The sequence below is a fragment of the Corvus moneduloides genome, chromosome Z (genome assembly GCF_009650955.1).
Source record: "Corvus moneduloides isolate bCorMon1 chromosome Z, bCorMon1.pri, whole genome shotgun sequence".
Classification (NCBI taxonomy): domain Eukaryota; kingdom Metazoa; phylum Chordata; class Aves; order Passeriformes; family Corvidae; genus Corvus; species Corvus moneduloides.
Genome location: NC_045511.1, coordinates 4,636,639 through 4,651,884, shown reverse-complemented (window position 1 = coordinate 4,651,884; position 15,246 = coordinate 4,636,639). Strand labels below are relative to the sequence as shown.

The following is a 15,246-nucleotide window of genomic DNA, read 5'->3' as shown; positions in this document are numbered from 1 at the left end:
TGTAGAATATGTAATAGCTGTCAAACCTGTAGACTATGTAGTCACTATCTAAAAAAAATGAAGGAACACTTACGTGTAACTTAGAGACTTCATTGCTTTTTATATGCACAGAAATTTTCCCTTTTTTTGTCAGGTAGATAATCAGGGTAACCACCTAGCTAAAGGTGAACCAAGCAGTTGCTTTATGAGAGGCTTTTCCCAGTAAATGTAACAGTATTATGTTGTCTATAAGTATATTTGAAATGTGTTTAAAGAGGTGTTAGCTAAAATTTAAGGTGCTGAACTATATCTGTCTTCCTGTGAAGTTTCTTTTAAAGAGGAAGGAAAAAACCAAATTCCTTTAGATAACCATGTTGTTTTGGACTACCTTCAGCTGCTCCAAATTTCCTGCTGTAAAAGCCAATTATTTCTGGCAGTCCTTAACATCATAAAACCTTCTGCAAATGACAGCTTTATTTTTCAGTTACTCAAATCATTTAAGAAAGCTGCTTCTTAAATAAAAAGCCTCTCTTTAGTGGACATATTTATGTCAAAGCTATGAAAATTTCACTTGTACAATTGATAGACTGCCAAACCTACCTTCAGACAGAGTGTGTGAAATGGATTCTGCCAATTGATTGTTTCTTTTACTAGAACAATGTGAGTCACTCTGGTTTTGCTGTATCACAGGGATTATACTTGCTGCATCCTGTATCTGTAGGCTTCTTGTGCAAGTCCATTTGCACAGTTGAAGCAGAAATGTTTTAAATATAATATAGTATTTAAACAAAATGTTTTGATTCGTATAAGTGTTTTCAAGACGAGCTAAAGTAATTATTCCTGTTGGAATGCCTCACTAAGCAAGTTCCGGATTAGGTTTTGCTTTGGATATCAAAAGTAAGTTCAAGGTTTCTCAGCTGCAGAGGCAGAACAGAATTTTGTCTCCTGAGAATGCTGGGCTGTCTTGGGAAGGCCAAGGTGAGGGTGAGATTCTTCCCTCAGCTTTCTGCTCTGTGATGGTCAAGATTGGTACCAGTAGCAAGCTCAGACTTTCAAAGTTCTGCTGTAAAGAAAACAGGCATCTGTGCTGTGTCTAGCACTTTGTGAGAATTTTCCTCCTTTTGCCAGTTGCTTCCTCTAGCCTATAGCTGAAGCACTGGTTTATTTTTGGGAGGAAAGAGAGGGAGCAGACAAAAATAGTGGGAGGGGAAATGAAGGTAACATGTGTTTTCATTCTTCCCTCAGAGTTGTTTTATGGATAAAATGTTAGGGGAAGTATTAAACAGTGACCTTTTTTATTCTCCATCTAAACTCTGTAGTATTACTTCATAGATATTAGGTATTTCTCTAGGTAGTGATTATGTTTATAATTATAAATATGTGGAACTCGGGATTTTCTGCATTTTAGGGGAAGGTAAAACTTCCATCGTTATTAATTTAAAACCAGTATGACACAAATAATTTTCTGTTTCAAGTACAGCATCTTTGACAGTGTCATGAGTGAAGGATTTTAGAGCAGATAATACAGGATTCACTGCAGAGCAATTGTTCACAGTGGCTCTTGGGCTGACTAGTTTGACTAAGCAGGTTATAAAGTGACAAATTATTAGCCACACTGTAATTTTCTCATGTAGGCAATACCATCCAGAGACAGATGCAATGACATGCTTTTGGTACCAACAGTAGTGCTGCATTTTAATAATGTATGCATGTCCTTCGATCTGGCATCCTGTTTATCTTCCCACAGCTGCACATTGTGTCAGTGGTTAGAAATGCATATTAAAAAAAGAACAATAACTGCTGCTTTCCTGTTTAGTGTGTTGCAGCACCTTTTCACTTAATGGTAATTTCCTGGTATTACTTAGGGGTTTCCCCAAATTAAATGATACCTAACTGTCTGCATTTGCTATCCAAGTGCGGTCAATCGATGTTAGCACTTTTTTGTGTTTGACAGATACATGCATTGGCAGTATTTTCCACATTTTGTATTCTTACTGCCTGTTTGTCACTCATATCCATCCATGTCTGTTTTCATTCGTTTATTTAAAAAAATCTTACTATTTCAAAAAATAGGTTAAAGACCTTTGCCTTTACTCTGTTGTATATAACAGTAGGGTGCAGTAATATTCAGGCAGTAAGGGTGCATTTGTGGAGTTACAGTGTCTCCATGTTCAGTACATGAGGAAAGTGTGGACAGACAACACAGTAGCTCTACCAGGAATGGCTTTTGGAAAAACACGTGAGGACTTGAAGTTTTTTGGAGGAAAATAGTATCTGAGCTAGAGTGTTAGACATGCAATGTGACAGCAACATGGATTGAGTAAATTCACAAATGTCATGATTTCCTGGTCTAGTTAAGTCATATTCAAGCTTGTCTACAATTTTAATGGCTTGCTTGTGAACATTCAGCTTCAGGAGTGCTCTTCAAGACTGAATTGAGTTTTATTAGATGTGCCCCTGGTCCCTAAAATAGTGCCTAGTGAATATGGTCAATAGCAGCATTCTACCTCCTATTTATTGTGGAAAATGTGTGGGGCCCCCGCCACTACCTAGGGTTCTGCATTTTGAGATTTTCAGCATCCTTTGTAGTTCCTGATGCGAAAGTGGTTAAAATTGTACTATGTTCCCTTCTCCTACATATATATATATATATGGAAATAATTAGCTTGCTTACTGCAGTATAATGTCAGTACTAGTGTTTTGGAATGTCCTTCTTTGGTGATATTGAAAGCTTTTAATGATTTATTTGGCTAAGTAGGTATCTTTTTTATTCCTACAGTTGTGTGTATTTTAGTAGAACACAAACAACACTGAAGGATGCTAAAGAGTGATAGGAACCTTTATTCTCTAATAAAGAAACGGAAAGAGATTTTGGAAAGATTATAGTGTCAATGATCAGCTTGGTTTGGGGTGGTACCTAACTGTACCCACAGGTAGCATTTGACACCATGCTGAAAGCTAAGCACTCCCCTTCTGCAGGTGAGTGTTATTTCTGCTATGTCTGTCACTCTTGAATGGGAGGTTGCCAAGTTTCCTTTTATTCAAAGTCAGTCCTTTCCAAAGTAGGCCACTAATTTTGGTCCTTGAGGATAGGCTCATTTTTGGTGGACCTACCTGTGTAGAGTGGTACCACTCTAAAGTAGAGGAGACTCTAAAATACAAAGTATTTTAATTTATCTTTCTTCATTTTGATTTCTGCTACATGAGTAGTGGCAGTTTTCATTTTACCCCTTTGAGTCAAATATGTTTATGTATTGTGGGGAAAGGGTTAAGAGGTGCTCCAGGTTTCTAATTTTTATGTAAATGAATGTCTGCTTTTTCTCATTGTGTATCAAGTCTGATATGTCAGCCAGTATGAGTTCTGCCAGTTAGATAACTGGCATTTTGTGAGTGTAGGTACTTGCAGTATGCAATTATAAATCTTCATTAGGTTATTATAGAGTTTTGCCTCTGTCATTTGTTAAAATTAGTTAGAAATTTTAATTTTCCTCTCAAAAAGTTGTCTATATGTAATGTTAGTAGATGGCAAGAAAGTGCCTAATAAAATGTCATATTCTCCTCAGGATAGTTATGTCCTCATTTAGAAAGTCAGAATTTCTTGCATAATTACTTGTACATCCTCCTTTCTTTATAGGGATGATACTCTGAAGCTATTTTATCTTCCTCTCCATTTTTTTAATCCCTCTAGTTAAAGGTACGCTCACCCACGCCTCTAATAGACTGTTAGCATTTAAAGGAGCTCTTTAAATTATGATTTTGCAGTTGTCATCACTGTTTGGCCTTGGATTTATTTAGCTTGCCTGACAGGTATCAGTGCAGTTTTAATGATAAGAGTGAAAATTGTGGCTTTGGTCTTAGTCTGACTATCAGAGTCTGCATAATTCAGAAGGTTACATGGAGCACTGCCAACTTCTTTAATTGCATGTCACATTATGGCACTGGCAAAAGGATGCACTCATTAAACTTCTTGTTCACAGTGTCCATCATTTTTTCTCCTACACTTGATTGCTAATATGGTCTGGTCAGGAGCACATTATCTTTTCCTCTAAGACCCTTAAGCCTTGATTTCAAGGAAAATTGTACCAAGTCATGGCAAAAAATTATGTCACTAATTGCAACTAAACTGTTGCAAAAAACTAAACTGCAGTCATAAGGGTTTGGTGGCTGCTGCTATCTGGTTTTTGTTTATGGCCTATATAAAAAATTTCAGAAGTCTATCCTAAAACTATTTTAATTATGATTTACCCTAAAATTTAGCATTTTAATTATATAAAAGACAGTGAAAGATAACAGACTAACTAGCTTTCTTCAAACTCTTTGCAATGTATGATTTGCATGTTTGCAAATTAAATATTGAGTAAGTAGTGACTGAAGTATAGCATACTGCTAAAAATGTGTAAAAATCACAAGATTTTAACAAAAGTAAAAAAAAAAAAACCCAAAGCATAGATTTACAGCTGTTTTTGCAGCTGGGTTTGTTCTGAGCTGTTTTGGTATCTCTGCTTATCTCTCTGTGCTATACTCTGTGAAATTTGAGACTGCCAGAGAGCAGCTGAGATTTTTCAGTGACTTTCTTTAACAATGCCAGACTATTATGATAAGATACCAGAAGTGATAAACACTACAACCCATGTCTCTACAAGAACTTCTGCAAATAAGTACTGTCTTGAAACAATAATGTTTCATATTCAGACAATTTAATGAGAAAGTGAGGGTTTAAAACAAAGCATCAAGTTTTGATATTAAAAAAGTGCCTAAGTATAAAGAAAGCTTGTACTTTTAAGAAACAGCTTTTGTATTTTGTGTGTGGGTAGTCTCTGTAGTAGTTGTTAGGAATTGTTGAAATTTTCTCTTTTTGTTAAATATCTGGAGCTATCAGTTGCTAATGCCAAGTGTATGCCCATCCTGTCTCCTAAACTAGCAGGCAGAGTGTGGTTTTGCTCTTGGGTTTAGTTTTGATTAAATTTCTGGAAGTTGAAATTTAGGAAATTACTTTGAGTTCTTTGGACCTGTTGGTTTGAATTGCTTTCATATTGAGTACACTAATGCTTTTATACTTCAAACAGAATTTGCTAAATGTTGCAGTGAATAGTAAAGGCTAAAGCTATAGTGTTCTTGTCAGCATATCACATCTGTGGGTTACATTCATGGCCAACCTTCTTTATGTTACTGTTTTGTTCACAAACTTAGTGGTTGCTCCATAGAAGACTTAGTTTTCTGAATAAAGAGAAGAAATTAATTCTAACAATTTCTCAAAGTGAGCTTTTAGTTTCACGAGAGCTTTCTGTCATATTATTTTACTGGAGTCCAAGGTCAAATTAGATTTATAGACTGGAAACTTCTTTTCATATCCTTAATGGGAAAAATAATTCTGTAGTTTTCATGCTGTGGAAGAGAAATTTTCAGGAAACAGAGCAGCAAGTCAGGGTTCTTACTTAAACAGAAATATTAAATACTAGAAGGAATCTGCAATACTGGAAACAATCACAAATTTTTAGATAAACTAGATAATGAGAAACTGAAAAGTGTTTTGGGATCTGATAAGTTAATAAGGTGTCAACAGTTCACCTGCCTACTGGATGTTAATTAAATGTTGATGTCTATGCTACCCAAGCAGTAGTTTAGTACCTGAATTACTTTGATTTGTATTCGTATCTAGAGATAGTGTGGGCAGAAGGAAGTAGGTATTTGAAAAATAAAGTTGTACAATAGCCTACCTGTGGGGAATAAAAGTAAGACCTGCAAGAGGAGATAATTGCTAAATATACAATGGGAGGGCAATAGATAGATTCACTCTTGCAAGCTTAAAAGAATAATTACAGTGCTAAAAATTGGTTGTCCTCATTCATGAGCTTTACCATAATTTTGTAGTTATTATGAGCATGAAATCCCTTCTCAGAAGTTGACTTTTAACCTGGTTTTTGAACTTTTTGCAAGTTTTCTGCTATACGTAAATGGGATTTGGATGATTATTTTGTGCTACCTAATATTCATTATATTGGCTTTAATATAACTTGGGTGGAGTGCTTGTATCTTCTTTCAATTACTTTGAACCCATAATTTTATGCACAATTTGACAAATTGCTGTTACTCAAGCTTCATGCTTGTATTTATAAGGAATCACTGTTGAACGAGATTTTTTTGTTAAAAAGCCAATAGCATTAGTAACTTCAACAATATTAGTATATTAAGATAAAATTCACTTGTGGGTTCAAAAATAATATTCTCTGTTACCATGTGAAGCTGTATTCAGGTACAAACCTAGCAGTTCTCTCACTGCAGAACAAAATTGTCAGTGAATAAAATGTACTACTATGAGAGCTGCCTAAGCTTGTTGTGTTTCCTGAGTTTTTTCATACAATGTTCAGAAAGTAATGAATTTTATTGTTTAAGTACAAGCCAGTTTGAGAAATGCTGATCCAAGTTATACGTGTATCCCAGCCTTTTTTATGATTTTCCCCAAAATGGTATCAGTTATGTGGCACATAATTTTGCATCTTGTTCTTAACAGATACTGCTTTCAGATACTTTAACAATACGTAGTATTAACAAAATAGTATCTCTAAATTACATTGCAGTCAGACCTGCAGGCCTTCAGGTGCAGGCCTTACACTTACAAAGTGTAAAACAGGACTTTCTCTATATTTCCTAGTGCAGAATGGAAGAAGCCATGATCTTGATTAGGACTTTTTTTTCCCCCATTTTGGGCATGGGATTCAACAGCAGAAGGGTCAGCGATGTGCTCAGAATGACAGTGGAACTATGGTTCAAATAAAAATTTTGTCAGTATTCATAAGGTACTTTCAGTACAAGACCACAGAGACATTCACTGGTCATCAGCTTTCTTTTATGTGGCCACTGCTCTACTGGTTCCTCTAAATTTTCATGCTGATGTACCATAGAGCTTCACTAATTCCTTTTGTTTTTCAAAATGTGGTGCTTCTGACATTTTGCAAAAAGAGAGCTCTATGAACATTTGCCTTTTAAATTTTTTTTTTTTAATTTGACTTACTTAGCTGTAAAGGGTTGTTTCATATAGCGCACCTTGGAAGAATAATTTTTTGGGGGTTTTTTGGGTTTTTTTACACATATAGGTATCCGTATAAATAGACTATAGGTAGTGAAGCTTAGGTAGAAGATAATAAGCGTTTGAAGTCACTTTCTATTTTTGGTCAATCTCTGATTATCCCCTCATCTGACTCCATTTGATCTGGATAATCCTTTTCAGTTACTCTTCTGTCCCCCACATCCAGGATACTTCACCAATCTTCCTGGGAACTATACAGTGTTTTCCCATTAGGTAAATGACATGACATCTTATTTTACTTTTCTCTATGTCAACAATTATGTTAAATACTGTGAAAAATGTAAGCATGACAATAAATATTCAAGTCTAAAGAGCAATTCGTTTTCCTATTGATCTACTGGTCTCAGAAAAAAATAAACAAATACAGTTCTAATTCTGGGTTGTAACTGATACGGGCTTTGTCTGAAATGGCCCATAGACCAATTTTACTTGCTAATTTCTTATTTTAGACAAGATACTTGCAAGAAAGCTTCTACAAAAGCATGTCCTTGTCTATTCTGCGTCCCTTTCTCATATATTTCCTGCATTTCAGATTGGATTATATAGGCAAAAACATTTGGGTTACATTTCACCCCGTACGTGAACTCATGCTTCCTGTGTGAGATCACTGATTCTCCTGCTGTGTTGTGCCTCTTTTTTGGCTATGGCTACTGATGGGCTTTGTCATCTTTCCTTTGCTGAGCAGAAGGTCTCGTTGAAGTAAAATAATGGGATTACAGTTACGTTGCTATTTGTAGGCTTAATGTCCCCCTTCCTCCTTTGATGATGTGACTGGACTTTGCGAGTGTTTCTTCCCTGTGATGGGTAAACTGAGGGTGTAATCTCCGGAGCTTAGGCAAGAGGGATATTTATAGCTTGTGTAGCGTTTTTCTGCAAAGGGGACACTGCAGGAAACGAAAGCTGTGCACTGAAGGTGTGGCTCTCAGAATCAGAAACCGTCCCATAGTCCTCTGTGGATAAATTTGCTTTAAAAAGTGTGGCCTAAAGTGAGACTTAACATAGTGCTTGGGTCAAGTTGGAAATAACACAAGTGCATAGCAGTTTAGTACCACATCATATGGGTCTCATATTCTAAGATTTCACAGGTTTCTCTGGGATTGCTGGCAGGGTGTGCCTTGCCAGGGGACAGGAGGCACTGGGCTCTTCCCTCCAGAGTGTCTCTTTTCCCTCTAAGCTGGACCACTGGAATGTGTGTGCGTGTGGCAGCAGTTTGGCTCTGTAGGCAGAGAACAGTGTACATGTTGCTACTGACTTAATAAAGGGTTTCAGATTCTGGCTGAAAGATAAGGGAGTTACAGGTAATGCAATAGTGCTGTTGCAAATAGTTGTGCTTTATTCTGAAAGTTATACCTAACTAAGATAAAACTCCTTCGAGCTCTCCTAGTTAAATCAGTTTAAAAAAAAAAAAATCGAACCAAACAACAAAACCTAGCAGTTACAGACTAAGATAGTTCTTGGTTTTCTAGAAACAAATCATTGAGATTTCCTTTCCAACAATACTTCTGAAGCACAGATAAAATGGCTTCCTGTCCCAGGGTTTCCTGTATCCATGGCAACCTGACTTTAGGCACTTCTTTCTTAGTTTCCTGAGCAAACTGCTGCAAACCCTGGGGCAAAAATGTGAGTGCTGTAGTACGCAGCAATACTGCCTTTCCAAAGGTTTCACAGATAAGTGTAGTCAGTCAGCTTATAACTTAGTCCGGTGGACTGCCAACAGCAAAATAACGGAAACAATGAACTTCAGATTTGGGGTAAGGAATTGCTTTTATTTATTTTAAATGTAACTCAGCTTTATAGAAGTAAAATTCAAATTGTCAGTGAGCTGCCAGTGAAAGCTAACTTGTTTACAGTTGGCATTTCTACCTGAATGCTTTTGAAACATTTCTTAGTGATGGTTAACTATAAGAAATAGTTGATAAATAGTATTTTTAATTTAATAGAAGCTGTTATTTTGACAGCTTAGATGCTTTTATGCTGCAGCCAATTAAATATTTTCTGGCTATGTTGGCAGTACATTTATTTAATTGTCTATTTACTTGGAAAAGTTTTTTCTGTGTAGTTCAGTTAGTAAGTTTAAGTTTTAAACTGCTTTTCGGCATGAAAGGATAATATGTAAAATACCAATCTTGAGAGCAATGCTAATATTTAAAAAACTGTACGCATAGATTTAAATAATTAATAGTAATTAATAAATATAATGAATATATTTGAATTAATAATATTTATATACTTCTTTTTATCTCTAATAGTGAAGTCAGAGATGAGTAAGAAGGCCAAAGACAGGGATATGTGTGTTCTGCAAAGTTCTCCACCCTGCCCAGGAGCATTCCTGTATATATTTAATTGTTTTCTTTTGTTGCTGCTTCAGAAGGAGGCTTTTGGCTGTCCATCTGCTTGTCAGCTCTGCACAGGGAGACAAGTTAGCTGTCGTAATGCAGGGCTTTCAAGCATCCCTTGGAACCTTCCAGAAACAACAATTCTTGTTTATCTCAGTGGAAATAATATATCACATGTCACTCCAAATGGACTAAGAGGCCTTCAGAAGCTTGCTGCACTCTACATGGATAACTCCAGTATTTTGTATGTACACCCAAAAGCTTTTATGGAAGTCCCCAAACTGTGCTACTTGCATCTAAATAACAATAATATTAAACACCTGGATCCAGGAATCTTTGAAGGCCTTTCCAATCTTCATTGTTTATACCTTCAGAATAATCAAATAGCTTTTCTTCCCAGAGGATTATTTAGTGATCTCCTTTCTGTTAGGTATTTAACACTTCAAAGAAATCGTCTCAGTGTCCTTGGAAGTGGGACTTTCTTGGGAATGATAAGACTCCAAACACTAAACCTAGCCAATAATAAGATTTCATGGATATCAGATTCAGCATTTCATCATCTTGAAAATCTTGCATATTTGTTTCTTGAAGGTAACAACTTAACACTTGTGCCATCAAATGCTATTGGAAGGCTCAAAAATCTTGAAAGACTTTCTTTGTCTCACAATCCCATTGGATCAATTCAGCCTTTTGCATTTAAGGGACTTAACAAGCTTAGATATCTGTCTTTGAAAAATGTCAAGCTAAAATGTATTGCTGTAAATGGATTTTTTGGATTAAACAACCTTAGCCAGCTAATCTTAAGTTATAATGATTTAGAAAATATAAATTCCAGCACTTTTACTTTATTGAACAATTTAATGTATCTACAGCTAGACAGAAATAAAATAGCCACTATTAGCAATGGTACCTTTAAAAAAATGGGGCAGTCACTTAAAGTACTCAGTTTAGCATTTAATAATATCACAGAGTTACAACCTGAAGTGCTCAAGCCCTTAGTGTCTTTAACTCATCTACAGGTAAGTTCTAATCCTTGGAACTGCAGCTGCAAAATGCTTGGGTTACTTAATTGGCTAGCATCATCTCTTGTTTCTGCAAAAATCCACTGTCAGAATCCCCAGAGTATGCGTGGGAGACCTTTGCATTATATGAAGTGGGCTCGGTTTTCAAACTGCATTGGCCCCACAGCCGGCTTGGGCTCTACCCCGAGTCTGGGATCCTTCGGGGTGCGTCACAGCACTACCGCTGTGATGATGGCCTGGCATAAAGGCAACAGGCACAACACACTGGAACAGTTTGTCAGTGCAGAAACTAAATATGTTACTTTCTGGGAAAGAGCTACATCTACATCTTCTACCCCATTGCCCTATGAGGAATATGCTGTTGAAATTCCATCACAGGCAACTACAGTATTATCAACATTACCAGTGCAAATACCAGCAGAAATTATACCTTCTAATAGAACTGTAGAAGGAGAACAGTTATTTACAACAGATGCTGCTCCTGTATCATTAAAAACAACCCTGATTTGTACACAACAGGTTGAAAAGCTGAATCAAGCTTTTGACATTTTACTAGCCTTTTTCATTCTGGCTTGTGCTGTTATCCTGTTCTTAACCTGTAAAATTATTCAGTTTAGGCAGAAACTAAAGGTGCTGGAAAACTCAGGGGAAAAGAGTATAGAATATTATGGCTTTTATCAGCCTGGCAGATACAACATAACTGACTCAGTGCAGTCCCTAACTCAGAAATCAGTGGGACATTCAGAACTGGATCAAATAAGGCTGCTCAAGCGAACAGCATCAGAAAGTCAGGCACAGGTCATCTTGTTTGAACATTCATCATTGTAATTTAACTCATTTGATTTGGTGTTAACTGTCATATGAAAGGTCAAGAAATCAAGAACTCAATTTTGTAAAAATACTTCCACTGATTAAAATCAACTGCTTGATAGAACTGTGGAAAATGGCACAATTGGGTTCTGCATCATCATTTGCTTCCTGAATGTTTTCAACTTTATGGATTATTTCATTATATGTCATTTAAATCTGACATGGATAAGTTTATTAACCTCAGTCCCTATTTGTAGGAATCTTTCATCTATGGCTCAAGTATACATGCAGTATAAAGTACCCTGTAATTTATTTTGCTTAATAATGATGTAAATTCCTATAGAAATTCCATAGCTATTGTGAAGCAAGCAAGACATCAGTTCTTAGTAGGATCACAAAGCCAAGAAATCTTGGAGAATGAGAAAACAGTGCTTCATGTGTTTATTGTAATAGAGTTTGTACTCTTCCTCTATTAAATAAAGCGCAGTACATTTACAGCTAGCATGTTCAAACTCTTGAGTAAGAGAAAAATTTAAAACTATACAAATTCTATTAATACCTATAGCATATTTTAATATACGAAGGTGTGTGTTCAGTCTGTATAATGAATATATTAAATATAAATTTATATAAATATAAATAAATATAAAAATATATAAATAAAAATATTTTTTATTAGTGTGTATCTGTATCATTTTATGAAATACCCCAAACTGGAGTTAAGAAAAACTAAATTTCTGTTGAAATTTACCAAAGTTTAATGACCAAATTTATTATGTCTAAGACATAATTACCTTAGACACTGGTTAATTATTGTCAATAAAAGATACTTTGGCATCTACGTAGTAATATTTTGAGGGACGTTTTAGCTAGATAAGAGGTACAAATTGAAGAAATACACTACACTGTAAATACATAATGCTAAATTAATGGCTGAAAACATTTACGTATTTGGTTTATATTTGGAAGTGTTAGGTCAAGGTATGTGTTCTTAGTGAAGGCTTCATCTTCAAATACAGATATTTTCTTATATAGTTTGCATTTAACTTTTTACTTCTGTTTAAAATATTGGTGTTCCGTTATTATCCGGTTATGTCTAGTATGTTGTAGCTTTATTTTCAACCCGAATTTCTGCGATTTTTTTTTTCCTGGTTGTTACTTCAGTAATTCATACTTTATTCAGGAATTAAAAGTCATAAAACTATGTTCCAAATAGTCCAATACTGTAAAATTTTCAACTAATGGGACTTAGTTTTGTAGATACTGTTTATCTTCTCCAGGTGTGTGCCCTAAGATTTCAGCCGTGTTGCTTTTAAGTTACACAGTTTACAGTTAGACCATTTTCTTCAAGAAAAAATGGGGAACAATGCTTTGACAGACTTTCCTCCATGGTGTTGATTTAAGCTGTGTAGAAGAATGTTGCTGTTCCAGGCTTCAGCCTGGACCCTGTGGTGTTCTCCAGCTGAGCCAGAACTGCCCTCAGCATTCTTATTCTATCCCCTCTCTTTCCTGCTCGTGTAACTCGTGCGTATCCAGGCTGTGCAGCTCCCAGTCATCCTGTTTGTCCATCTGCAGTTCTTTTCCAGAAGGGAAAATTTATTATCTGCTACCAGGACATGCATAAATCTTGACTGCTCTGAATGGGTGTGAATGTGCAGGTGTGCCTTCACTGTTGTTTGTTAGTAATGTAATGAAATAATACTGTATTTAACTGTAATTTACTGTATAATAGATCAAATACTTCCAGGGAATACTTTGGACAAAAGCTTAAACTGTTTTGTAGTACCTGAGTAGAAACTATTTTTTAAAATAATTTTCGAACTTCAGATGTTAAATATAATGGGCAAATGCTTTTAAGAAGGGAGAACACTGGATGTAATTTATGCACTTTTTTCCAGAGGCTAATCCACTGCAGTCTCTTCCTCTTTAACCCATTTTTGTTACTTTATGTCTGTCCTACATAATTCCTTGTGATAAATGTTAATTTTGTTTTCATTTAGTAACAGCTGCACAATCAATGGTTGCACAGTAGTAGGTTCAGCAATTTTATGTGCTATATTTCTAAATTTTTAATTTTACATGGGCACCTTCAGAAATAATGGACTTCAAATGCAATAGAAACTAGTTAAGTTTTTCTTGCTAAAAATGCTGCTATGCCTTTCTTACAGAGGAGTTTTGGGTGTGCACAAAGGTTGAAACTGAATAAACTTAAAGAAATGTGGCAGGGAGCAGCTGTTATTTTAGGCTCTGGTTTCCTACAGAAAGGCATGAGAGGTTCTCTCAGAAGGTGCATCTTTTTCACTGACAAGCTGTTGTGGGAGTTGTTTGCCAAGTATGAGTCTCACCATCTGTAGATGGAGCATGAAAGGAAACTGGTGTTGTAGCTGTTTGTGCAAGCTGAGTTGGAGCAGTTGAAAGCCGTCCTTTGGAGTGGAGACATTCTCTAATATCCAGCTTGCCAACACAAGGATCAGACTAAAAAGGAACTGAGAGATTTATTATGCAGTTGTGAGGGAAATGCCTTTTTTTTTAGCAGTCAGTATCTTTTGTATTTAAATGTTCACTCCAGGAAACTGACCCTTTCATGTATATGTGTGGTTCATATGTCTATTAAAATCATTAGGGAATACATTAGAAGACTTAGTTGAGTCTGCCCTCATGAAGCAAAGTGGTGCTTCATGAAGATCAGGTTTATGGTCAGTCATAGGACTCCCCTTGAAAGATTGTCTTAGCTGCTGCTTTACTGCTATAGGAGTTCCTTAGTACTGTGCAGCTCCTAAGGGGTGTTGGTGTAATAATCATTTACGTCACTTACAGTATGTGCAAAGTAATCTCTATTTGTCCCACTCCACCTCTTTCCTTGGCTGAGATAAGAATAAAGAATTAATTAAGCTTTCTCAATATGTACACTAGTAAAGATATGAAATGAAACTTCTTGGTGTTTATTGCTTCATCCTGGTGAATGTAGAAAAGCAGAAAACATTTTCTTTTAATCTCCAAAAAAATATTTTTTCTCCCTCTCTGAGGGATGTGCAAAGCAGATAGGGGGTCCATTTTATTTAGGCACCACTAAAAATTTGTCAAGACATGTTTTAACATGGTGATAGAGCTTTATCTACAGTAGTTAGCTATATAATTGAAGTAAAATTTTGAATTTTCACATAAAACCTCAGGATAATAAAAAAGTTGTATATGTAGCTGAGTGCATTAGAAATTATAGACAGAATGAAAAAAAAATCCTGCCTTTTTTTTCAGAACAGATGTGGTCTGTGTTGTCCTATGCAAAGCTTTTATTCTTTTATCTAAAAAGTATGCAAAGTTTGAAATAGAAGGTTTGAGTTTATTCATATGGAAGCTGCAATGAATGCTAAATTTTGTTTTTGTTACTGGTAAGGTGAATTTTATTAACAGGCAGCATAAAATATCCTTTCTGTAATAAAAAGAAAATATAGTCATTGTATCTTTGAAACTTGGGTTATGGAGTGTTTTAGGTCCTAATTGTGGGTCTTTTATTTTTGCTGCATACCAAATGAGGCTTTGTCCCAATAATTTAGGAAAACTGCATGGTTATAAAACCAGTTATAGCCTGATGCTTTTGTTTGTTTCACTGCTAATCTGGATTATATGCAATTCAAGGGGGGAACTGCTTAAATGCTGCCTTCCTCCAGGTTTAAGATTTTAGTATGAAACATATTAACTGTTTGAAAATTCATCTGAATACAGCGTTTGTCTTCTTTGAATCTGCTCATATGACTTCTTAATTATTTCTTGAAATAAGCAGGCTAATTTTAGTCTCTTTGAAAAGGTATTACATTGAGTGGCATGACTTGCTTTCTCATCTATGAAAATAAGACCTGATGTATTTTATATTGCCACTGAACTTTAATTGAGATTTCATTTTTTAAAGCATGAGTCTATGGTATCTTTATTTTTCACATGCATGTGTCTTCTTTTCTAGAAATAGTTGCACTGTTTAATAGCTCCATGCTTGGTAAATATTTCAGTGGGTTTT

General features: G+C 35.6%; 2 protein-coding genes across 8 annotated transcripts in view; both read left to right on the top strand.

Moving 5' to 3' along the window:
- Positions 1-15,246, top strand: part of IPO11 (importin 11) — an 82,215-nt gene that overhangs the window by 54,389 nt on the left and 12,580 nt on the right. The window lies entirely within an intron of this gene.
- Positions 8,432-11,912, top strand: LRRC70 (leucine rich repeat containing 70). The gene is made up of 2 exons (XM_032097296.1): positions 8,432-8,817; positions 9,316-11,912. Exon 2 carries the CDS (start codon positions 9,327-9,329, stop codon positions 11,250-11,252), a length of 1,926 nt encoding a protein of 641 aa, XP_031953187.1. The 5' UTR covers positions 8,432-8,817; positions 9,316-9,326; the 3' UTR covers positions 11,253-11,912.

What these genes read in the sequence shown, in the direction of transcription:
- LRRC70 (XM_032097296.1), top strand. Translation starts at nt 9,327, where the DNA reads ATGAGTAAGAAGGCCAAAGACAGGGATATGTGTGTTCTGCAAAGTTCT.